This window comes from Sinohyriopsis cumingii, chromosome 18, assembly GCF_028554795.1.
Source record: "Sinohyriopsis cumingii isolate HCF-2022 chromosome 18, ASM2855479v2, whole genome shotgun sequence".
Taxonomy (NCBI): domain Eukaryota; kingdom Metazoa; phylum Mollusca; class Bivalvia; order Unionida; family Unionidae; genus Sinohyriopsis; species Sinohyriopsis cumingii.
In genome coordinates this window covers 84,294,290-84,320,391 of record NC_142978.1, presented here as the reverse complement: position 1 = coordinate 84,320,391, position 26,102 = coordinate 84,294,290, and the positions used below count along the sequence as shown (strand labels likewise).

Here is a 26,102-nt window from a genome sequence, read left to right as displayed (position 1 = left end):
TTATTATTGCTACACCTTCCAATCTTCTTGGAGGGTTTCCATGATACTTTCTACACATATTCATCCCATGGTCTGCTTGGTCCTGAAAGAAAATGGTTCCGCTTGGACATGTAATGATCTTGTATGGCCACCATGTGGCCATATTAAAAATATTATCACTAGTCCTGCGGAATGGATTTTCATATCAACGTGTGATTTTCACTTAAAGATGACATAAGATGTCTAGTTGGTCTGAAATGAAAATGGTGCCAACCTGACATCCAGTATGGCCACTGCAGCAGCCCTCTTGAAAATCTTGTCACTACTACTATAGAAGGGAAAGCCTTATTGACATCAGGCTTTCACTAGAAGACTTTTTAGTTGGTCGTAAATGAAGCTGATGCTGATCTGATGTTCATCATGTCTGCCGTAGTAGCCATGTTGAAGATAAATCTTGTCGCTACTTCTCCTGAATGGATTGTTTTGTCAACATTGGGTTTTCACGAAAAGACTTCTTATGATGTCTAGTTGGTCTCCGTTAAAACTGGAGATGAGCTGATTCAAATATGGACACCACAATGACCATCTTGATATCTTGTGAACACTAGTCTCTCAGACTGAAAAGTAATATTGCCATGAAGTTGTCACAAGCAGACTTCTGATGTTTAGTCCAGTACAAAAATGGTGCCACTTACACATTCAAAATGGCCACCAAAGCAACCATCTTGAAATCTTAATGCTACTTTTCTTCAGTGGATGGTTTTTTTTACTGTGGTGGCATTTTATAGTTTTACATTTTTTATAGGTTTAGATTTAAAATAAAATTCTCAAAGGTTTTCTCAATGGTTATGCCAGGTTGTTAAGAAAGAACTTTTGTATCTTAGGTTTTAAAATAACTTATTATTCCCTTTATTTTGGTACATAATTGCTTGGTGCAATTTGGGTTATTGAGCAAGTCTGTTGAATTCATGGGGAAAAAATTTGCCAATAGAGCATCAGTTCCTATGAGGGACTCTTTATTTTTTGTTTGGAATGCCTCAATATTAGAAACATAATTTTGGATTTTTGTTTCATTTTTAGGACGAGAAGTTGCTGAAAAGTATAAGCCTGTCTGACAGAGTTTGTTTGTGGGACAAGTTCAGTCAGAGGATTCAACATCATTCTGTCAAAATTAATTTCTTTAAAAAGATTCATCGGCAATATCCACCATTCAGAATAAAATATCATCATCCAAAACGGCCCACCATTTCAGTAAGTCTTGGAAAATGTTGGTAACTAGTTATTTCATCACCTGCATAATAAGCATGGTAAGTCTTAGGTGTCACTTTTTAGATAGTGAATTTTTTCGGACATGTCAATGACTCTCTAAAATTGTGTTGTCCTTGTTTGCATTTTTTCAGGACACCAGAATGCACAGGGTACTGGGGGTGGGGCTAGGGAAGAAATTGGCAGTAGCAATGTCCATATGCAGATGTAGTCTGGGTAACATTAATAGTTTTCCATGGTGTTTTCTGAAGCCTCATGTGTGCCTTGCCCAAATTCCTGTTGATCCTGGGGCTGCTATTGATGCTGAAACCAGAAGGTGAAATGTCAAATGCATAATTGTCTAAACATAAAACAACTAGTTTCTGCATTCATTTTTTTCCCCACGAGACCAGATATGGGAAAAAAAAGTTAAATCCTAGCTTTACTGTTGAGCCTGTGAACAATATATTAATAGTCACGGTCGTAGGACATAGAATTGGAATCTTGGTTTCTGCACAATTAAACTTTAATTGACTTGGTTTTCATCAAACTCTACTGGTATTCTGCACTTAGGTGGCAGTACATAATAGTGATGGGGACTGATAGGGCAAAGGTCAAGATTGCTGGAAAATTATATTCCGTTTATGTATAGAATAACAATGGTTGGTAGGTAGATAAGTCATTCTTTAGATGAACGTTTTAAAAATTATAATTTAGTATCCATGTAATATTCTTAGGCTTGTTCAGCCAGATATTCTTGGAATCCATTGCAAACACTTTCAGCATGGAGTAATTGCACATAGATGTTTCCTTTCCTTCTCTCAAGTACCAGTGTTAAAAAGTTAAGTGTTGTGGGAATTGTGTGTGCATTGGGTTTAGAGAGACACATCTGCTTTAAAAACAAATCTCTCATAGTTTGCAAGATTTTTGTGTGCAAATAAGCTAGATTTACAGAATTTGAAGAAGAAAAAATTGAATGCTAAGGTAATATGATTGACATTGTTATTAATGAAATATTTTGCTGGATTTTCTTTCAGTCCACTACACCAATATATTTTTTTATTTTTTTGAAGTGAAGTTAAGATTTTTTCTGTTATTCAGAGTTTAATTTAGAATTTTCAATTTTGGAGATGCATGTGACCTAGACATTGAATAATATGAGTCACAGACCCAGAACTGGAGATACTACAAGGAGGAAATAGAAAAATATGCACACACATGCATGTACGCACGCACATGCATGCCAATGGGTATCTGGTTACTTGGGTACCCACATCTTGATAATAACCCGGGTAATGAAATGAGCTATAGGGTACCTGTTTTACCATATTCAAGTTTTCTGCCAGTGCTATGAAAATCAGTTTTTGCTTTGTTTTCATGTTGACAATCTGTTTGATTTAGCAGCAGATACACGCACTTTTCAGTGCCAAGCAGATGTCTGCCTCTTCAAGTTAATAATTGACCTTAATCCCATTGCTTGTTTTCCTACATGACAACTCTTTGATTTGAACCGCGTGTGTTGTTCAGTGGCAGGTAACAGATGGTGGTTATTCAATCATGCTGCAAAACTGACGTGTTGAGGTGCAACCTTAGATTTTAGATATTGTATGATCAAAATGGTACTTATTCATGCTTCATCGCTAAATAAGCATCATTTATGACAGTTAGGCCATGGAATGGGAATCTGATAATATTTATGATGACCATGATGATTTACTAGACAGCGATGGAGGAATTTCAGAACTTTATCTGAAAATTAGGATGAAATCTTAAATATTGTACCAGATGACATTAGTTAGTGTTATTTATAGGATACTGGGACTTAATAAAAATTGTACACATTTAATACAATTTCCTTTAGATTAGGTACCCAGGTAACAGATCATTAGGATCAGTGTGTAGTTGTTCAAAGTTTTCTGTTACTTTGAAAGCTTTTACACACACTCGGAAATGGACACACACACACCACTAAAAATTCATCCGAGTATGTCATCATGTCAGTTGGATTTTATTTGCAGGAAGTACAGTGTGATAGATTGGGTTGTTAATAATCTCCACTCCTGCACATGTAACAATTCTGGATAAAATGTTCCTACAATGATGAAATTGTGCTGTTTCATCCATTTTTAAGATAATACTGCAGTGTTGTGTGGTTATTGTTTTTGAGCATTCTTGTGTTTTGCAAAGATATTACATTAGAGTGATATCACTTTTCTTTGCATGAGGAGTCCATGTAATTGTGTGAGTGTTGAACCAATGATTAAATTAATTGTCACTAAGTCACTTACAATGCACTAACAGTGCAAAACAAATGGCCTCAGTGAACAAGCTGAGTCCAGCATCCAGTTGCATGGGGTAGCCTGGTTGATTATCCTGTCGGGTATGAGAATGGTATTTACAATCACTGTTACACAGTGTGCCACAAATTTTAGCATTGGGCATGGTGACAGAGACAATATGATGAAGCACATTGGTAGCAAAAAGCACATAGAGGTTGGGAAACTACGTGAAGACAGCATTTTCAAGCGTTGGACTTTTTAAGATTAAAAGATTAGCATATATTGTAATTTGCTCGAGTCATCAAGTTTTCTGCGCATGTGCCGACATCACTAATCGTTCATCATTCGACGTTTCATCTTCTGGATTAATACCATTTCGAAATTAAGCTACACTGCAGTTAAAATGTTTTCACCTCCAAGGAAAAAGATTTGTATTCCACAAAAAGTGAAGTATAGATTGAAGTACACCAAAATTTGGCCTAGCATTCAGCTATCAAACATCGATGTACATTACGCTCTTTTCCCAATAGTGTGCCACGAATTTTACAGTTGGGAATGTGCACAAGGACTGGTATTGTTGCTTACAATTTACCTGTTATACATGTACCATGTAGTAATATTATATAGTACATGTATGACATAAACTGTAAGCAACGATACAGGACCCTGTAGGCATCTGGGAGAACGATGTGAAACAGCACACTGCTATAGCACTCGCAGCAGATTTCAATTTTGGATTACTTGAACAGACCTGCCAACTGTTACAATTTTGCCGAAAATTACCCTTAAAATAAGAACATAACAGCATACTAGCAAAAACTACAGAAAAAATTATCGTTGCTGAAAAACTAGGATAATTGGTTCATCCGTGTTTTATTTTGATCCGGGTTTCATCTTAGAATTAGTGAAATTAGTTAGGGAACCAGACTAACTTTACAGCAGCACCCCAGACACTTTAAACTGCACCTATTTGTTCAAGTGAAGCATCTGCATGATCAAACTGTTGATTATAGAGTTTTTAAAAATGCCTTCCAGAAAACAATGCATTTTTAAAACTGAAAGGAAAATAAGCTTCATGAGAAGTGTTAATATTCAACACAGAAGAATAAAAGGAGTATTCAGATTCTTGTGAATAAAAGCTGGAAAGGACACAATTACATTTATTGGAAATCACATGCCAATTTAAGTATGTCTCGTGGCAGGAGATATGATTGCCATCATCATTTGAAACTGAAAAGAATTTCCCAAGAATTATGTCAAGTTGAGAGATAGCAACAAGCCATTGAGCTGCATAGGGTTTGGAACTGAGATTGTGCAACTGTACTAGTGGTAAATAGAGTCTGCACGTACTTTACAAACTTTTAAGTTGAACACAATGTTTATCGTCAATGCGTTAAACTTTTAATTACGTTTTCCAGCTATACAGTAGTAGTTAATGATATTTTGTTACACCTTACTGAAAACTGGCCAATCTTATGAAAAAAAATCAACTGCCTGAGATTGACTCCTCAGGGTTGGCAGGTCTGCTTTAAGCCACCTACTAAAGTCCTCTTTGCTACCAGTGCTGAAGCGTAATTTGTGAGCTTTCTTGTTGAACATAACCTGTCTTTCTTAGTTGGAGATCAGCAACAGTGACAGTGAGGATTATTTCCTATTGTGAGGAAAAATAAGACAAACTTTAAGTGCTGAAAATCTGCAGCAATTTTAGTCACCAAGATTAACTAGCAGGCAAGAAGCCTGAACTGTTTTGAAAACAAATTTACCATGGCCTGATTGAGGAAGTTCATGACTGCCACAGCATCATATCATGACAAATAGTGTGAAGTTTGTGTATATCAGTAACTTTGGCTGCAATATATAGTAGTACATGTAATCAGTGTAAATAATGTTTTATTTTTATTTTGGAATTTTCATATAATGCAGTGCTGACCATTGAAGTGGATGGAGTTAGTTTCATGATATAATTTTTCACTAGTTGTGTTCAAAATTCACTACTTTTCAGTAATTGTGAGACTGGAGGTGGGTGGGCAAGAAGCCTTTTATTTTTATTTTACATTGAATTTTTGTTTACATCTGAGATTTGAGTTACATTTTCATTTTAATTTACCTCCCAAATTTTAACCATAGAAATACCTTTTTCCAACTAATAATTACATGCCATGGAATGTAATGAGTTTAGGGTTGTCTTTTTATTAGAACTGTTCTTTTGAAATGCAAGATATAATCAAGAGTGTATGAGCAAGTAAGAATTCTCACCCTTTTATTTTCTTTTTTTCCCCCCATTATAGATACCTGCAGCAGTAAAAGAATTATACAAGAATCCTGCACCTCTTCTTCCCTCTGTGTCAGAAGCCTTAGTTGGGGAACCCCAAATTAGGACTTCAGAATTTTCATCCGACACCACATTGGAAGAACAGGAGGAGGTAATTAAGTTAAAGGTCCTCATTTTAAATAAAAACACTAGTTAAGGAATTGTGTTCATTATAGTGGCACATGCTTTCGATGAATTTTCTATGTCATTTTCTCTAGTCTACAAGTACTTCATTTTGATCCTGAGTGAAAGACCCAAAAATTCATGAGCATTTGTCATTTATTACATTGGATTTCTAACATCATCCCTCCATCATGTGCTTAATATAGTCCATGTTTCTGTGTCTGATCCATCAACCAATCACAGTAATGTTTGGAATTTCATCTGCTTTTTCCAGAATCAAGCTCTTACATAGACTTGAAAAGTCTGCCCTCTATACTTTCTATAGACAAATACAAGTAACTTAAAAGGTTACCTACCTTTACCCAGCTTGGTAGCACTCCATAAACCAGATATTATCAGTTTTAACTTTCACTGCATCCTGTCAACAGGCCTTGGGGAATTGGTGGATGTCTATTTCTTTCTATTAGCCATCAAACAATCACTATGTCGTGCATACATTTTGGTGAAATTTCAGATATTTCTGCAACTTTATATGTAGGATTTCATCAACTTGACAGCCCCCCCCCCCCCTTAAATGTATGCAAGGGAAAATGGTTAAAAAAAATTGTCGCATGCAAGTGATGTCACACCATGGTCAGCCTCCATTCTGCAGCTGGCTAACTTTCTATTTCTCTTTGAAAGCAAGAAGTTAACAACAACATCAATAAGGGATATCACTCCATGATTTTTGACACATATAGATATCTTGGGTGGCTTGACATTGATCTATCCTGAGCTCCCTCACTAACCCTGTTCCCATAGTGGAATCTTTTGAGGGTTTTGAATGGCTCTACTCTTGGAAGTTCAAACCTTTGTTGACTGAAGTTCAAACCTTAGATGGGCTTGGCTTCAACATACAGTAGGGCCCTGAGTGGCCGAGCAGTCTAAAAATGCTCACCATTACAGATCATTGCCATCTCACCTGTCTGCATGGGTTCGAGTCTCAGGTTCTGCCAATGTGGGTATGTGAATAAGCTTGCCAGTAGCTTCTCTTGGGTTGGTGGTTCATAGCAGGGTTTTCCTGGGTTCTTCACCATTTATACTGGCCACCATGTATAACCTATCTTGTGCTTAAACCCTACAACAACATCAATGTGCAGAGTAAGCAAGCTCCATTTACTGTCCACAGATCTGAACTACTTATACTTCCAATTTATGACAGTTCATTAATCACACGAATGTGTTTCATTACTTGGAACAGTCTTCCATTTACTGGCAACCAGAACATTATTTTTATGGTCCCTCATGTTGATCGATTCTTTGAGAGAGGCAATTTTACAGGACCTGTTATATGCTTAATTTATCAGCGGAGACTAATCCTGCAGACTTAATTAAAGACCTAATGGAATCTACTGGTTACCATGACCAGTCCACTTTTTTTCCACTTTATATTTACATCACATGGCTTCACAAAAACACACAGTTGAATCTTGTTGGACCCTTGGTTGCTGCTCAGACATTCATCAGTCACACCACTCCTGACACAGCAACATTATTTATTTGCTGGATTCGCCTGGGAAAACATGTCATTATAGTCTGTTGTATAGTGGGGTGAGCATTTATAAGGTGGTTCCTTGCACATGTATATTCACCTATATTCAGTTGTGTCAACTCTAAAGCTAATGTCATTGAAAAATGTATTTCATAGTAAATTATGTTCCTCTGAAAATACTTACCCCGTGACATTACTGTGAACCCTACCTGCAATGCAAGCATCCCATCTCAAATGATTCTCAAGTTAAAACTGACGATATCATGTACAGGATGCCATCTAGTGGTATAAGGGAGGTAATCTATAAGAGTTGACTTTCCTGTATGCACAGTATGGACAGGAAGACTTTTTTAAAGTCAAGTTGGATGACTGGATTCCAGAATAGCAGAAGTAATTCGTAATATCATTGTGCTAAATTAATTTTGTAAAAACATGATGCACCATAAAATTTCCTTTTAAATGCCAGTGTTTAGCATATTACCACTAAACTCAATTTAAAGCTGCTTTTACGTGTGTAAATAACTTGGTTTAATTTGCTGTCTGTTAATGTTTAAGAACATGCACATAGCTGCAAGTGATGCAGGAACTATCCATTCTAATTAAGTTCTGTATTTCTAAGAGGATTAAACAACATATCATGTCACGTTGATTTTGTACAGATAATTCTGATTAAGATTTCATTAAACTACAGTAAATTCCCTTAAACAACATTTGTTAACAGAACCTTTGATTAGTAACATTTTCTTTAATGAAACTCTGAAATTTGCAAGGCACTTTATTGTTTATTAGTCATTTTAAAGCCTGCAAAAGCATCTCCTGTGCATGTCCAGGCAGCATGGCTGGGTTCCATTATTGAATTATTCATCATAAACATATATGTAACGTTAGGTAACATTAAGGAAACATCACAGTAACACTATGAATGTTTTACTGCAGTTGTCAGTATATGCAACAAAGACATATACAAACTGGATCCTGTCATTGTAAGAGGTAACAGATGTACAACAAGATGAGTGAGGGTTGGCATGTATATTGTAATAGCTGTTGGCTGTTCTTTAAGCCCAATGGGTATGTAGGGGTCAAGTTATTAATCATTTTGGTTATAGTAAGCCATGTCCACTATTTGAAATGTTGATAAAAAATGTTGCAGCCTTACCTTCATGAATTTTTAGGTATATTCCTGTAAATATTATATATTCATCTATATTGGACATCTGTTCCCATCTGCCTATGATAATAACTTATACAAATGATGTGCATATATCAGACATGACAGGTTTCAGCTAATTAGCTGATTGTATGGCTTTTTGGGGTCAAGAAAATGTTTTTGCTTGATTAAGATATAAAAATGTGGATTTGGGCATTGTTTTGGTTTTAGCTTTTACTTGAATCACCTTATTTCATGTGCAAGTCTTACACGACATACTAAAAATATAGGACACTGACCTACTTTTGTGTTTAGAAATAATGTACACTTGTAATATTTAGGTCAGTTACTTGGATACTGCTGCCTATACAGTTGCAAATATTTATTTGTGCATGGATCCTGATGAGTACTATACCACCATGCCAAATGTAGGCCACTGTGACTTTTTCGTGTTCAACCCCTCCAGGCTAGGATTGAAATTTTTTGTATCACTGCTCCTTCTAAAGGAAACATTGTATCAGCATAAGGTTTTCACCCACCGGAAGACTTGGTGTCCGGTTGTACCTGAATGAAAATGAAGCCTATCGGACATTCTGTATGATCACTTTGATTGCTCTATTGAAACTCTTGTTATTACTACTCCATAATTTATGGTCTTATCTAAATGGGGTTTCTCACCAAAAGACTTAGTAATGCTTAGTATTATGTATTTGTTTCCATTTTGAAGCATTTATTTTTTTAACACAATATAACTCACAGATATAGTTAAGTGAAAAAAATATATTTAATTTGCATGAAATAAAATTATTACTGTGCATTTCACTGGAGTTTTATTTTCTTCAAACAACACCTGTAAACTCAGGCATCTTCTTTTCAGTCTTTCACATTATGCTGAAGTTCAGTTTGTAAAGTTGTAGGCAATTATGTTACCAAGTACCACATTATAATGAGGTAGAGCTGTACATACTGATTTAATGATGTACACTTTTCAGGTTAATGTGAGTTTACAAATACTGTTTCTTGTCCAGTCATGCATGCATCTCCAGGACTACAGGACCGCTCTGGTGGCCTAAGTGGTTAGAGCATCTGCCTTGGATGCACGAGGTTGCCGGTTCAACCCAAAGACTTATAAAAATGCTACTAGCAGCTGCCTTGTTTGGAGCTCAGCATTAAGAGATTAGTGTTAAGACCGTTCAGCCTGATGTCAAGATAGCATGACTGGGTGGGACATGATGCCACATGTCTGCAGACATCACTATAAACTGTCACACTGCTGACATCATAGCAATATGATTCGAATTGTTAAAGCTACGTTCATAATCTAACACACACAAGAACTACTGCACCATGATGTCAAAAGGTGGTTACCATGACCTACTTTTTACATTTAAGTTACTATATACACCTTTGCACTTTTTTTGAATTCTTTAGACCCCATTGCTGGTACATTCTTCAACTTCGTTATGACTACATCCTGAGAAGCACATCAACACCACATCAAAGAGAAAACTGAGACCTACATTAACTAGTTGGTTTGTTTTGATCATCATACAGTATTGGTCATCTTGACCATTGAGAGATACAAACCTCCCGTGTCTGAATCAGTATTTGCAGGCAAGCTTTGCTGTCTTAAGAAAGATTTATTTCTACTTTTAAATATGCTGCATGATCATATGGGGTTTGTAAAATACAGTCATAGTTGTGACAAGTCTAATTTTGACTTTCTAGCCTGGCATGAGTACTACATTTTTTTCTTTGTTAAAGTTGGGCTATTGACATGAAATTTTACTTGCCCAAGAATACATTTTAGTTGTATTGGATATTTGGGTTTGAGAATAGTAGTAGTTCCTTGCACATTTATATCATTCAAATCTGTATATGAATAGGAAGAATTTATTTTTGTAATTTCAGTGGCTGAAGTCTGTTGTCTCATTACAAACAAGTGTAGCCCAGTATCTGGCACAAAAGCAATTAGAACGTAGTGGAAGTATTTCAGACTCAGTGAAAAGTGAAATTCCACGGATAGAGAAACCTACAGCCTCAGTGCAACCTGTAATACATAGAGACTGCTCATCAGAAAATAATTCTCTTTTGGCCATTGACCCTCTTGGAGCCACAACAAGTACAGACTGTGCATCTAAAACCTGTGATTCTTTACCTAATGGACCCCAGAATTTAGTGTCAGAGGTTCATAGTAATGGCTCATTGGACCTTAATAAAGGAGCAGTGTCATTATTGAACCCTCCAGGTTCCACTGCATTTGTTGGTGATGTAGAGATGACTGATGTTTATAAATCAAAACAGGATGAAGGCACAAGAAGCAGAGCTAGTTCATTGGATTCACCACCATCAAATGTTGTCAAAGTTTCATGGCCAGTTGGAGACAAGCAAAGTATTGCATCCTCAACATTGACCAATAAAAACATAGTAATCAGTGCTGTGAACAAATCCAACAATACTGTGTTAACCAGGGTAGTGTCAGGGACCTCTCAGGGAAATAAAGGCCCCACCTGTGTGAAAAATGCCAGCAGTGGTACGAACACAACTTCCATTCTATCCCCTCGTGTCTCATTTCCCTCAGGATTAAAAATTGGATCTGGTACAATCATTAAATCAGGGACATCATCAGCATCAGGAACATTATCAGGAACAAAAGTAATTACAGTCTCAGCGCCATCCTCAGGTTTGTATACTTCTTATTATCTCTGCAACAGTACTGCATCTTGAGTGAGCGTAGGGGATGTTCGCCAACCCCAAGCTGCCATTGTACCATTCAATTTAACATTTTAACTATTTTAGGCAGACTGAGTCTGACAGGTCAACCATGGTGCTCCACAATCCACTCCTATGCTTTTGAAGGAAAAAAAGAGATAATATTATTCTTACCATCGATATGAGGGTGTGTGAAAGCATCTGTGAGTAATACCTCCCAAAATTATGAAACTAACATTTGGGAATGTATGTTTGATTAATGTCCTAAGTGCCGCTATGTCAAATGGGACTTGAATGGGTCACAGCTTAGAAACTATTTCAGATCCTCATCCAATAACTATATAGACACTTATTGAGCATGAAAGGGGGAGTTCAGATATGCAACTGACTTAAGTGTGAACCTAGGGACCTAGCCTAGCCCCTGGGTCATAATTTGAAACTGTTGAAGTCTCCAAGCTGTAACACTATCACATAATACAAATTTATACTTGCAAATGAATTAAGATATGCAAGTAAAATTTGCCTCTGTCTATTCATACTCCCATAAGTCACAGATTTGGAGGTTTAGACAAAGTTAGGAGGCCTGGAGATGTATGTTTTAGGGACTCTTTTTTTTTTTCTTCATTTGAACTCATCAGAAGAATAAAAATATTATTTTGATAGAAATCAGATCCTTTGATTTTTAAATATTTTTTCTTGAATTAGCACAGATGTGAAACTTTCAATCAGGAATTCCAATTTGGCTCTTTATGATTGCATTATGCTTTTCCCATCTCGGGTAATACCTCTAGCACTGCAAAGAAAGATACGGTAACTTGCTCTGTCACATCTATGTTATTCACAAACTGATCTAGTTTGATTAATTAATATTCTGTTTTTCACTACCCATTTTACAGTAGGTTAAAGGAATACTCCATTGCAAAGTTTATTGTCCGACCTGTCAATCCTTATGATTGACTGCAAGTCTTATGAAAATAACCCTTAAGATATGTTACTTATGGAATAATAGAAAAGTTACTGAAATACAGTTGGTGCTCTAAAATACTGATACCTGCTTGTCTGTGTTTGTTTGGGATCTGGCTTTCATATTATACTCGATGGAGTTTGTCAGCGAACCACAGTAACTTTACAAAAGTACCTTGGACACTTTAAACTGCAATATTTTTTCATGGAATTCATCTGCATGATGAAGATGTTTTTTTTTTTACAAGTCAGCACCAACAAGAAAAAATAATATTTAAACTCTAAATTTTCTCATTAGATGCCATGGAAGTACTGGATGATTTTAGCATCAGTTTTACATTCAACAGTGGGGCAGTTCTCATAAATTTGATCCAGTACAGAACATCATCAAATGAGTTAAAATGTCCCCATAGCACAGTTTTAGCCTCTTCAACGTCCTCCTCCTTGAATCCCTAAAAATCACAATCCTGTTGACAAAAAAAGCTTTCTTTTTCTTTAACATTTCATTGCATGATTAGATGTCTTAATTCACTCCTAAATACTGATAAGATTACAAGCATTTTAAAATCTGATTTCACTGGAAAGTGACAATTATTTATGCAGTAGCTACATTATGCAAATAAACATCTATTTCTTCTGGGCTTCATTGCAACAGAAAGAAAGCAGCAGAAAATTCAAAAGACGTTCTGCTGCTAATCCTTTCTGTGATCAGTTTCCATGTATAAGTAAACAAAGTTTGACAGTAAGCTGGTCTTCTGTATAATCACTGAGCTGAATTTACAGAGATTGTTGTTTTGTAGGGTTTAACGCCATTTTTCAGCACAATATAGGCTATAGATGGCAGCCATTATAAATGGTTGAGTTAGAACTTGGCAAAGAACCACCAACCAACGAGAAGCTACCCACAAGCTTTCTCATATACCCACATTGGCCAAGCCCGAGACTCGAACCCACGCAGACAGAGGTGAGATGGCTATGATCCGTAACGGTGAGTGTTTTAGACCACTCGGCCACTTGGGACCCCCTGTTTACATAAATTCACTGACATGCTGGGGTGGCTTTAGTGCCAAAGGCAAATTAAACTGTCATGTGTACTTTAGACAGATACCATAGTTGATACGTATCAAAGACAATTATGGCTTATTAGAGACATGCAGAATTTCGGGTGTTTGATAGCCTGTTAGGAATACAATATTTTACCTTGCCTGAATAAAACTGGTTAATGAGAGCTAAACCATGACTGTAAAAACATGTTCTGGTAATTTCCAAATAATGTTCAGTGGGTTTTTTGTTAAAGTTAAAAGATCTTAATCATAAATATAAATTATTTACAACATGTGTCCAATTCAGTAGCCATGTGGAGAAACCCTCCAACCAACTGCTCACCACAGATCATTTCTTTTAACCATTGCATTGTATTATATTAGGTCAGATGTTTTTTAACCTTTCTTATTCTGATTTTGTCTTCAGCCCATAAAATTTGACTACAGTAGTCCCCATCTTGAACAGCTCCCCCCAGACCAGCGGCCACCCGCTCCTTGCAGCCAGAATCCGTTGGCACTGACTAACACGGCCAGCATATTAGTGCAGTATTATAAAATTTACCACTCACAAGCGGACGCATTTTATTTTAATATGTATCCAGAACCAATATTTTATTCATAACGTGTGTTAAGTATTCCAATTTTTGTTTCCCGATGTCAGGTTTTCGTTAATGAAAGTAGTGCTGACTAAAGTACATGTATCACTAAGATTAATTTTACACCTCATGAGAAGCCACATTTATTCCATAAAGTCGAGAAAGACTCAAATTTTAATCCATACAAAAGGGTAAGTACATGTAATCCAATTAGCTTTACTGCTGTGTTATCATAAGATGTCCGGTTTAGTCACTGTGACAGTTGTTAAGATTACAATTATTGAACAATAGTAACAGCTGAGAAGTGGCAGTATCGATGTACAATACCCAAGTCAGGAGGAAATGGTTTGATAGCCTTTATGGCTTCCCTTAGTAAGATGTTGAGCTTATTCACTTTGATAATTAGTGGCTATTACTACTGACAATAATTGTCAAAAATACAAATCCTAATGGCCGCGAGGTCAAATCTGCGTGATGTTAATGATACATATCGATGCCATTTTGGCTTCTCTCACTTAGTGTAAAGAAATGTATAAAAACAATAGGGTATCAGACTGCAACTAGCGAATCACATGACAAGATCACTTTCTTTAAAAACACATGGCAATTTGTTTAGATGCATAAAAAATTGTTTGTTTTTTTTATCAGTATTGGAGTTTGCAACATGAATAATTTACTGCAAAAAGATCAACATGTCATTGAGGAAAAGAAAAATTCTCAGTTTAGAAGAGAAATTGAAAGTAATTCAACTGACGGTGGGGGGGGGTCAAGGATCGTTGCGGAAAACTAATGTTGGAAAGATTCTGATAAACAATATCGTGAAAGATAAGGAAACAATTCTGCAGAAGTGGGAAGGTGAAATGGATGGAGAAAGGAATATTGTTTGAGCCAGGAGATGTTTGTATCCTGATTTGAATGACAAGAAGAAGCAACAGTTCTGTCAATTGAATTGGGATATGACAGCTTTACCGCAAGTAACAGATGGTTGCACAGATTTCAAGTGCGATACAATATTAAGTTTCCTTAGTGGAGAATTAGCTGATGTTAATAATGAAGTTGTCGAAGACTGGAACAAAAGACTAAATGATATACGCAGGGGATATGACAGCAAGGATATTTTTGAATGTGACGAGACTGGTTTGTTTTTTAGACTGTTACCAACAAAGTGACAGATGATGTGATCTGTAACATAATTATAAAGACAGTTTTAAAACTATTATCAATCGTTATTCATAACATTCTTTTGAAAATGATGAAACAGTTTGTTTTACATTTATTTTACAACATGCATGTGATTTTGTAATGAAAATATTAAATGTTTTAGAATTAAATGTACTTGTGACTTTCTTCATATGTATTTACTTTACGCATTTGTCATCCCCCTCTAGAAAGGCCACCCTCACTATAAGGCCACTTCCCTGCTGCAATATGTGTGGCCTTATAAGAGGGGGACTACTGTATAGTGACATATGACAATGTATCAGTTTCCATTAAATAATATCTCTAGTTAGATTCCTGGCAGCTGAATGTACTTTCCATTGGCAAAGACACCAGCAGATGCATTTCACTTACATAGGTGTGGTCAGGTTGAAATCTTTTTTTTTATATTTCTTTAGGAGGTAAGGTTATTTTATTTGCAGAGGAATATTCAAGCTATATGTTCACTGCAAAATATACATTGAGTGTAGAATTAAAAGAGAAAATAAGGTCCATATTGTACCTTTATGTCAGAGAATGTATATGAATGTACACACTTGTGTAATTTATTAACAACAGTTCTTCTTGCATCCTCTTCATTGTACTGCTGGAGTCTGAATTCTGTCTAAAAAGTTACAAAATCATAACACTTGTTACTGCAATAAAAACCATACAAATAAAGCAAAAATTAATCTTCAGACTATGATCTCTTTGTCAGTAACATACCAGTAAACCTGAGAGTAAGACGGAAATAAAGGTCAAGGACATCTTTAAAATCACGTGACCTTTTTTTTTATGAACCCCGATATCTTGGGATCTGGTTACGTTACGTCGATGATTTTTTTTTAACACTGACATAATTGAGATAATCTGGTTTGACTGTAATTGGATGACACGCTTAGATTTGGCCCTGTTCAACTGAAATTTGAGCTTAAAAGGAAAGTTATGTGATAAACATTTTCTGTTCTGCTTTGACAGGATAATGTAAACCCTTGACAGTTTATGTCATAGATTTTATATTGAATGCATTTTCCGAGGAAACTTCTGGACTTATTGTGCACTCTGTCTGATAACAAGTGGAAAGCACTGGTTTGACATTTACCAGTGGATAATGACAAACTTGCATTAGGGGCCTTGATCTTTGTTTACAGTAAAATAGTGATTAAAAATTAAAATTATAGTATTAACCTTGTCTGTTCATCCAACCATCCCACTTTGCTAAAGTGTTCCTTGTTGGCTCTTTGTAGCAATATTATGGACCAACACATTGTACATAAGCCAATACAAAAGCCAATTAAATCTTTTTAACCAAATGGCAGTTAATTTACTGCCTGTAATAAAATGTGTACTATCATCGGTTTCATTGTACTTTGTCCTAGAACACATTTATCCAAAATTCAAAAAGGCTAATGATTAATCTTCTTTCAGATAAGTTACACTTGAACGTTAAGATCTTTCTTTTATTGCAGCAAGTTAAAAACCAACAAAATCTGCAATGACCCCCCTGACTTTGTAATCCAAATAACACATTTGTCTCAGCAAATTTACTGATTTCTTTGTTGTGAAAGAATGTCTTGGGTGATAATGTGTTCTCCAGATATCTCTTGTGGCGAACAAGGGCAGAATGTTTTAAATTCTTAAACCCTGTCACGAAAGGATTGTTCACTTTTGCAGTCATTGCAATCATGCGATCAGAAGTCACACTGGTAATCCTAATGGATGTGCTGTATTCCAGTCAAGAGAATTATTTTCTCCGTTTTTCATTAAAGTTAGATCCACAGTTACTCTTTTGTGGTCTGCTCCTTTTTTGCTAATGATTCTTAGTCCAAGCCGTTTTAATCTGGTGATCACTTTCTAGTGCAACAAGCTTTGATGTTAAACATCTGGACGACATCTTGATGAAATCACGTGAGAGCTCACGAGATATGGCGAAGCTCTTCCATCATAACATTGCCTATGCTAGTCTGGTTTCCTGTTTCATATGCACCCTGCGTTGCACTCCGCTATACGAACAGCTGAGTGCGATGCAGAGAGCATACAAAGTAGGGAACAAGACTGTGTCTATGCTTGAAGTATACACGATGCCATCCAAAGCATTTGATATCAATAAATGCTGATCAATTTATGCGAATCCTTTGCGTAAAAAAAAAATGCACGGCAACAAAGCATGTGTCAATTTTATCCAATGTGCGTCCCTGGCAAACAAATGTGCATAAAGGGAAATGCTGATCATATGTTAATTTAATGATATCAGTAATTTAATGATATCAGTCCCATTTGGGCCTCTTCTCATTCAATGTCTATTTTTGCATATGAGCACTGAAACAATTTCAGTATTGATTATTATAATTTGAATAAACAAATAAATTTTTCAACCAATTAATTTTCAATCACAGTTGATTCCCCTTCTCCTTGTTTGCAGGCTCAGTGTAGTAGAATAAGTGAAATGTACCCTCCTGCATGCCATAAGAGGCAACTAATGAGACAGGAGCCACAGTGGTGCATAGGTTAGTGTACTGGACTCATGACTGAGAGGATGCAGGCTCAGGTCACATCATTGGATCAGTCCATATTTTGCTACTATGTTGTGTACTTGGACAGGGCACTTAACTTCATTTGCCTTGGCATAAAATAATCCTGAGGTTGCTGTGCCAGACATAAAAAGTGTGATGTAAAGATACTGTAAATAATAATTTGCATTATGTATTAAATTTCAATGAACAAATTTAATGGGCAGATTCATAGCATGTTGATCAATTAAATTAACAACACTTCACGTCATCGTCTCTGCTATGAAAAATAATATGTTGGACTATGTTTCTGTTCTTGTGAAACTAGATGATTTTACAATAAATTTGCAAATGCATACATTTCTAGGATTTTCTTTTCTTCCCTTTGCCAGGTTCCAAGACTGCAGGGTTAAACCCTGGCAAATTTGGGTCAGCGGCAGGATCTCAGAGTTCTGCAGCCATCATTGCTCTGAACAATACTTTACAGCAGTGTCTGGAGGGAACTGCGGGTTGGTAGCCTTTCTTGTTTCACTACTGAAAATATTTCAGATCAAATTCCAGTTTAAGATTTTTGTGTCTGCTATTATGATATTGTTATGACTATGGTTTTTAAGTGAGTGACAGGAACAAGTGAAACTGATATGTTTTGTAATATTCAACAAACACTTTTTCCCCCTAAAATACAAAGTGAAAATTTGAAAGACACACTGTTGTGAATAAAATCCCAAATAATCCTAAATGTTCCATCACAAGTCCAAAGATATTAAATGTTCTGAAAAAATTCCAGCCTTAAATGTGCTCATGTACCAATAGTCCAGATGTATTGCAATGATATAATCTAGAATGTCTTAGAATGAAATTATAATAAACCTAAGTAGTTTTAGTGCAATACCATCAATGAGTACTTTGTAATTCCAATGAATAATTGATATAATTCCTCTCAGATTATATCTAAACATGACAGTAAAGGATTCCACAGACCGAACTTAACACAGGAATGAATAATCGTTTACTTCATCTGATATATACAGTCAAACCCACTTATCTCGACCTCGGTTATCTCGACAACCCGCTTATGTCGAGCGTTTTGGTCCGGTCCCGAAAAAATTCTTCTTTGTTATGCTATTTTTTACCCGCTTATCTCGACCTCTGTTAAGTCGATAACCCGGTTATGTCGGGCATAAGTTTCGGTCCGAAGTAACATGTGGACCCGCTTAATTCGACGAAATGCAACTTTTTAACGTCAATCTCACAGAAATTGTACAAGAACGATTCAAAAGCACTTACGTTTTCATACATATGCTCGGCACCGTCGACACTTGCCACAAACAATTTCATTTTTTTAATGCATTCAGCCATTTCACTGTAGCTTGGGATAGTGATAGGCTGATCATCATCATCATCATCATCATCTTGCTTGCATGATTGTATCTGCTTCGTTGTCACCGATTGGATTATTTCCTCATCAGTAAGTTCACCATAGGCATTGGCATCATCATCCACATGAACATAATTAGAAAATTCATCCCAAGCAATGCCTATGGAGTCCGCAATCTCATCAGCCATCGCTTCAAGACCTATTTCTGATTGACGCTCTTTAATTTCTTGTGCAATTAAACACTGCTGGTGAAATTCTTCATCAGAAATTTCCGGAAAAATACAATGGAACCAGCAGTTTTGAATGGTTTTCGGCGATACACTGTTCCAAGCTGCACGGGCATACATGATGGCGTCTAGCAGAGTTGGTTTATAGGATCGCTTTTCCTCAACTGCAAGCAAATAATTGCAAACTAAAGCTTTCCGATAATGGATTTTAAAAGCCTGAATTATTCCTTGGTCGAGTGGCTGAAGCTTACTGGTAGCATTGGGAGGAAGAAAATACACTGTGATTGCTTGTAACCCTTCTACACGTGGGTGAGCATGGCAGTTGTCTATTATCAATGCGATCTTTCATTTTTCAAACTGTAAGTGGCGATCTAACTTGCGTAACCAGCTGGTAAAGATATCACCTGTCATCCAGCTATTTGACTGGAATCATAATTGATACAAACTCGCATTGATGCCTGCGGGGTAAGTAGTCTACTCAACGTTAACTTGCTTTAATAAATACTCTTTGTAACCCATGCTAGCGAAAGGAGTGTCATTTGCACTCACAGTCAATGTACATGTACATGTATTTTCAAAAACATTTATTGATCTTTATCTGCGAGATACTGTCATATATTAACCTGGATATAATACAATCTTGGTTATTTTGCACCTAACACCGCGTTATGCGTGAATGGCGGGTGCCTGAAAGCAATTGGTGGATGTTTCTCTCTCACTCTCTCGTTTGTGATTTTCTTTGATCCATTTTTCAATCTGATAACATATTCAAACCTCTGAGTACAACCAAACATGATTTGTTTTTCAATATTCACATCAATTATAAAAATGCGTCGTGTGTTATCTGACATAAGTGATGCACACTACAGTAATGGATGCATACGCTACATGTGATATAAGGAGTTCATAGATATATTTTTTCTTTAATAAATTACTTATGATGATAAAAAAGGAATAAATGATAACAACACCAGGTTAGTTCATTTCATTTTATTATCAATTAAGCGTTTTGTTTATTTTATTGTAACATGCAGTGGGAGGGGATTCCAGTAAACACCAGCAAGAGACAGGAGTAATGCTCAAGGACATTTTTAAAATTACCGGTTTTTATGAACCCGGATATCTCGGGACCCGGTTATGTCGACGATTTTTTTACACCCCCGACGTAATCGAGATAACCGGGTTTGACTGTACTAATTTCACTTGACCTAAGACACAATCAAATGCCCAGGATGTGGGTCATTTTAAATGTATAATTCCATCAAAATTGTAAACAAGTTCGTTTCCAGAAGATTATGAAAGTCGGGTAGGTCAAGGGTTCCAGGTACCTGAGTGGTCTAAAGCACTCACCTTTACTGATCACTGCCCTCTCATCTCTGTCCACATGGGTTTGAGTCTCAGACTTGGCCAGTTTGTGTATGTGAGAAAGCTTGCCAGTAGCTTTTTGTTGGTTCTTACCAATGGTTTACCATGTTCTTCCTCAACCAGCTATACTCAGAGAAATGGCATTGAAACCAAAACAAGAAACAGACAGGTAGGCCCAGTCATTATATTTAGTTGGTTCTGAATGAAAAAAATGGTGCCATTCAGACCACAATAAACAGGTTGCAAATCAGTTCACTAATTCTTCTGATATTTAGATGGTCTTAATGAAAATGGTGCCAGTCTGACATCTAATAGAGCCACCATGGCAGCCTTCTTGAAATTTTTTTTATTGCTACTCTTCATAATTAGAAAGTTGTATCCGCTTGGACCTATTTTTTTTTAAACTATAAGGCTTTTAATGGTGTCTAGTTTGTCCTAAATGAAAATGGTGCTGATCTTGAATCCATTATGACTGTCACAATGGCTGATCTGAAACTTTTATTGCTAAAGAATATCGGAGATGATTTTGACATTCCGCAATTAAAAAGAAATGTTCTTGTTTTAAATTCATGGAAATTCTTTTCAGACAGAAGAGCATTAGTCCTTTCAAGGGACTCTTGTTACTAATGGGTGTGCAAAGAAGACATTTGTTGTATAATTCATATTTTTGGATGAAAGAGCACTTCCTGGAGACAATGGGCATATTGGTATTTTGCAACCAAAGGAAATAGTCTGGTCACAGAATTTTGGCTATCATCCTTTGGAAATAGAAAACAAACTCTCATTCATAAATGCATTCCATATTAAGCAGAGATCTCACTAGAATTTTTAAACTAGGAGTCCAGACTACAATTTTGGTAAAAACAGGAGTCCCAGAAGCTAAAGTTCCAGTCCCCTTCGAGAAGCATATTGGGCATACCTGAAGTGTTACATTCCTGGGACCTTTATGCAAGTCTCAGTGTCCAGATGAGAAGAACTAGTGGTTTCGACTGAGTTTAATTTTCTAAATTCTTTACACCTCTGACATATAGCTCTTGTTTGTCCATTGGAGTGAGACTGAATTTTGTCAATCTAAGGAAAGGTCTTCAAGCAATTAAGTGAGGCATCAGTCACTTCTTACACTTGGCTACTGTTCTATCTGAACTTTGAGTCCTAGCAACTTCTGAATCTCACTACAATCTTTGTCCATTTGCCATTTAACCCCAAAATACTTACCTTAAGTTGATGTTTAAGTCCCAGTCTGTCTTGATTTTGTGGTTACATGTACTATTTAACCCCAAAATACTTACCTTAAGTTGCAAACGGCATGATGTTTAAGTCCCAGTCTGTCTTGATTTTGTGGTTACATGTACTATTTATTCGGCTACACTTGAAAAATGAACACAGTAATGAAAGCTGAAGTTTTTCATTTCAAGTACTTTTATAATGACCACATGTACATCTCTGGGTCTTTCTGCCTTTGAATGGAGTCACTTCAAATCTGTGTATTTGCCACCATTTGCAGCTAGTCGAAGTCTTTGAACTTGCCACCTAGCTATTTGTGTCATGTTCTTTTAATGTATTTGTATAGTGACAACATGTGCATCTGGGTGTCTTTCAGCCACTGAATTGTCATTGTTAATATCATCACAGCTAAATTGATCTATTTATCAACACATTTTCCCCACTCAGCAAGTGGTTGAAGCAGGACTGGCAAGTCTTTGAATTTGCTGGCGAGCTATTATGTGCATATGGAGGACTCCTGCCTAAGTAATTTTCAGTGTCCCAGATAAAAAATTTAATCAAAATACACATGATTAAGCATTTCCAAGACCTCTGTTAACATAAAATGTATGGCATTAATAGAGTATGGTGCATGTACTTTAGTTATCTGGACATAGTCAGAGGGGAAGGCTCGTAAACAATTCATTAAGGGCAGCAGTGGTGGGAGCACCGCTTTCTACAGTATTAATCTAACTGGAATACTGGATGATGAAGATGACAAAGCTTGTAAGAATTATTCCAAGAACTGATGAAAGCTGTTAAAAAGTTTAGTTTCATAAAATAGACTTCTTAAGCCATGAGTAACGGAGGTCAATGTCGGAATGTGTCACTCCTTAGAAGTACTTAGAACAGAACAAAACTAAGTTCAGTGTCTGAATCGGACACTTCTCAAAGTAGTAAAAACAGAACAAAACAAAACAAGGTACATTTATCTTTCATCATGAATTAATCAGGAAGCATCTTTGCATGAACAGACCTGCCTACCACTGCAATTTGCCCATAATTCTTATGGAAATCACTCTCAAACTTTAGAATTCTAGGCATGAATAATTGCTATGGAATCTGCATAATTCGAACTAAGCTTTCTTTTGGCTTCTGTATTGTGAGCTCAGTATTCTTTGGTTTGTTTAGCAGGCTTAGTAAGCTGGAAGTGTTAGTATGATGTGCGCATGTGAAGTTTGTAGCAAAATGAATCCATATGGTAATGGTGAATGGGGGGGGGAAAAAGGCACCATGGAACAGATGAAGAACCATACAACGATGAAACTAGTACTAGCACTCAAAAAGTTGTATTAAAAATATGGTAACTCATTTCCGTCATGTGAGGATTTTCAGGAAGAATAGAAGAGATGCAAGAGCAGCTCTATAGAACCCATGTCAGAGAGTTGAGGGCTACACGGAACGAAAGCTAGCTACATTAAAATCGTGCATCTCACCAAGCCTGAAGAACAGTTGACTGAAAAAGGCCTACATCTTTTACTTAGTCGTGCATGGGCATGATGGTGTTTTCTAATACAGTTTTTAAAAAAAGTAGACTGGATGAATTTTCTCACTCTAAAGACAGTCAGGATACACCTTAGTTTTTGTTGATAATTGATATTTTTCATATGTGATCTGCTTAATATTGAAGTAAGTGCTCGGGAAATATCTGGAATTAAATACATAATTCTTATGTCTTTCATTTTCCTTTTCTTGTGCTTTTTTTGTTCTTATTTCTTCCCTTTCCCTCAGTATCTTTCTCTTCTACTTCATTCATGTTACATCTTTTCCTAATTACATCCATAGATCCCATAATTAATTACTGAGTTATGTTTTATGCAGACCATGCTGCAAGTTGCGTATCATGCTGATGAAGATGACTTTTGTGGCAGTGAAACGATTAAAGCACAGTTGGAGCGGGGGGGGGGGGAGCAAGTTTGCAAATAGGGCTTTCAGATTTGCACAGATTTTGCCAATACTCCATAGAATATAAAACCTTAGATTGACTTCTCAGAAGCTTCTCACCAGAATTTAACAAACTTTGACAGCATCCCGGCAAAAATTTCAGGTTTGTGCAAAATTACATGTCTGCCATCAGATATGGCCATAATTACAACAACAAAAAAAAAACCTTGAAACTACTTAAAAAATTTTCAAACGAATTGGACCAAATATGACAAAACATCTCGGCTTGAGGTTGTTTTAAGTTTTGTAAAAAATTTTATCATCAGTCTTGAAGTTTGGCAGTTGTTTCTCTGAAAGTGAAAACCATAAAATAGCTTCAAAAACTTCTTGACAGAATTTGACCAAATTCGGCAAAAAGTTCCTTTTCATAATAACAGATCCAACATGAAATTTGGCTGCCATAATAAAAAGTTGAAGAAAAAAAATCTTGCATCTGCATTATGATACAGTGTTCAAAGAACAATTATTCAGTCACATGCCCAGGGTTGGTGATTTAAATAAACTCACAAGCTCTGAATGAAATTCAACAAGCCCGGACACCCAGTATTTGCATGACCAAAATTTCCACTTTTTTTCATATTGTCACACAATGTTGCAATAGCTACAATGTGAATATAAATTCAGTAGAGTTCAAATGGGTTTGAAGGTAATGTAAGAGTCATTGATGTTCATCACTATGCTCACTAGGGACTGGATGGTCCAGCTGTTCAAACTTTGCTGGATTCTCTAAGTGAATCCTGGTCTGAACCGAGTTGGTGTATGTCAATGTGTTGTTGGCAGTATGAGCAAAAATTAATAGGCCCCTCCCCCCCTTTAGGGGGGTTAGTGTGCTTGGCGTGCCTCACAAAGTAAAATGCCGCCAATCAAGAGTTATGAAGAAAAAAAATTGTTGGGCTTTTGTGATAGCTAATTTGTTATTGATCATGCTTTGCATTCTATATATGCAGTAAAATCCAACTACAAAGAAACGTTGCTGCTGTTCACAAACTTGTCAAAAGTAAAATACATATGCCTTAAACATTCTCATTCAAATAACTTTTGTTCTTGTACACATCTAGCATCTCTGATTGACTGATAATGGGTTGTTCCAGGTCCTGATCCAACCTATGCAAATTAGCACAATGGGCTCACCCACTGCAGCCTTCAAACACATTTCACTAGCTATTGTCAGACAGTTAAGTAATATGTGAAATGGTGATTTATAACTGACCTCTTCACCATTAATTGCCACTATTTGAACTACCCTAGGGATAGTTTTACATCAGCTACTGTTTACCATTTATATATGCAACCTGTAATGGGCACATACTGCAAGTGGTGGTGGGGGTTTTCTTTCTATTTTTGAAGATTCCTGTAAATTGTGCTTTCTCAAAACAACTGTGTCAGGGGGTTTGCAAGTGCAAAATCATATTTTTAGCATGACATGCCATGATTCAGTTTGATTACATTCAGATTTCATTTTCACGTAGGACAGTGGCGATCTGATTTAGTTTGTGTCATATTATGCAGGTACATCAACATCTTGAAAACAAATTTACACATTTCATTAGCGTGATGAAAGTTTCCTCTGGCAAATGATAATTTTTTCTTATAACCTGATGGTGACCTCACTTAGAATACAGGACAGGCCCGATATAATTAGAGGTGCCTTGGGTGTTGGGCTATTGAATTTTCTTAGCACTGTGATACACTATAACCAGATTTTAATACTGCACTTTATAGATGATATGAAAGCACCTCTAATATTGGCAGATCAGTTCTGTATGATGATAAACTATTGCCACAGTAAATATTCACATTCATTGGTGCATAGAGTATACTGAAGCACCTTTAGCATACAGCTGCCTTTAATAGCGTGTTGTATATATTTCTAGACACAGAGTTGAGCAAGCTTGATGAGAAGCTCATTCACATTCTGGCCTGGCAGCGCCTTCAGCAACTTATGCCCAAAACTTCAGGGGATACAACAGCACCCAGGAAAGGCATGCTAAATGGGTTGCTTACTTCGCCAGGTAAGTTTGTAAAGAAATAATTTATCATTGCAGATATGGTGAAACTTTCCTAAACCAGACACTGATGGGACCAATAAATTTGGCTGCTATATTGGAGTGGTCAGTATAAGTGAGAGTGATCTGAATGGTCATAATGAGACCAAAAATATTGGCTAATCGGCCAAGGTGGCTGGGTTATAGAAGTGTCCAGTTTTGGAAAGTCACTATATTAACTTTGAAATAAATTGTGCTGTGCATTGAGATGTGGAGTCCTTTGTTTTCACTTTTTTCATTCATC

General features: G+C 36.4%; 1 protein-coding gene across 2 annotated transcripts in view; it reads left to right on the top strand.

The window, feature by feature from the left end:
- Positions 1-26,102, top strand: part of LOC149777190 (PHD finger protein 12-like) — an 81,291-nt gene that overhangs the window by 31,430 nt on the left and 23,759 nt on the right. For both annotated transcript variants that reach the window (XM_089941893.1, XM_089941892.1), the window contains 5 exons: positions 1,060-1,230; positions 5,792-5,926; positions 10,527-11,298; positions 18,029-18,145; positions 25,688-25,825. In XM_089941893.1, the coding sequence (XP_089798019.1) occupies positions 1,060-1,230; positions 5,792-5,926; positions 10,527-11,298; positions 18,029-18,145; positions 25,688-25,825 (1,333 nt within the window). The remainder of the gene's footprint in view (positions 1-1,059; positions 1,231-5,791; positions 5,927-10,526; positions 11,299-18,028; positions 18,146-25,687; positions 25,826-26,102) is intronic.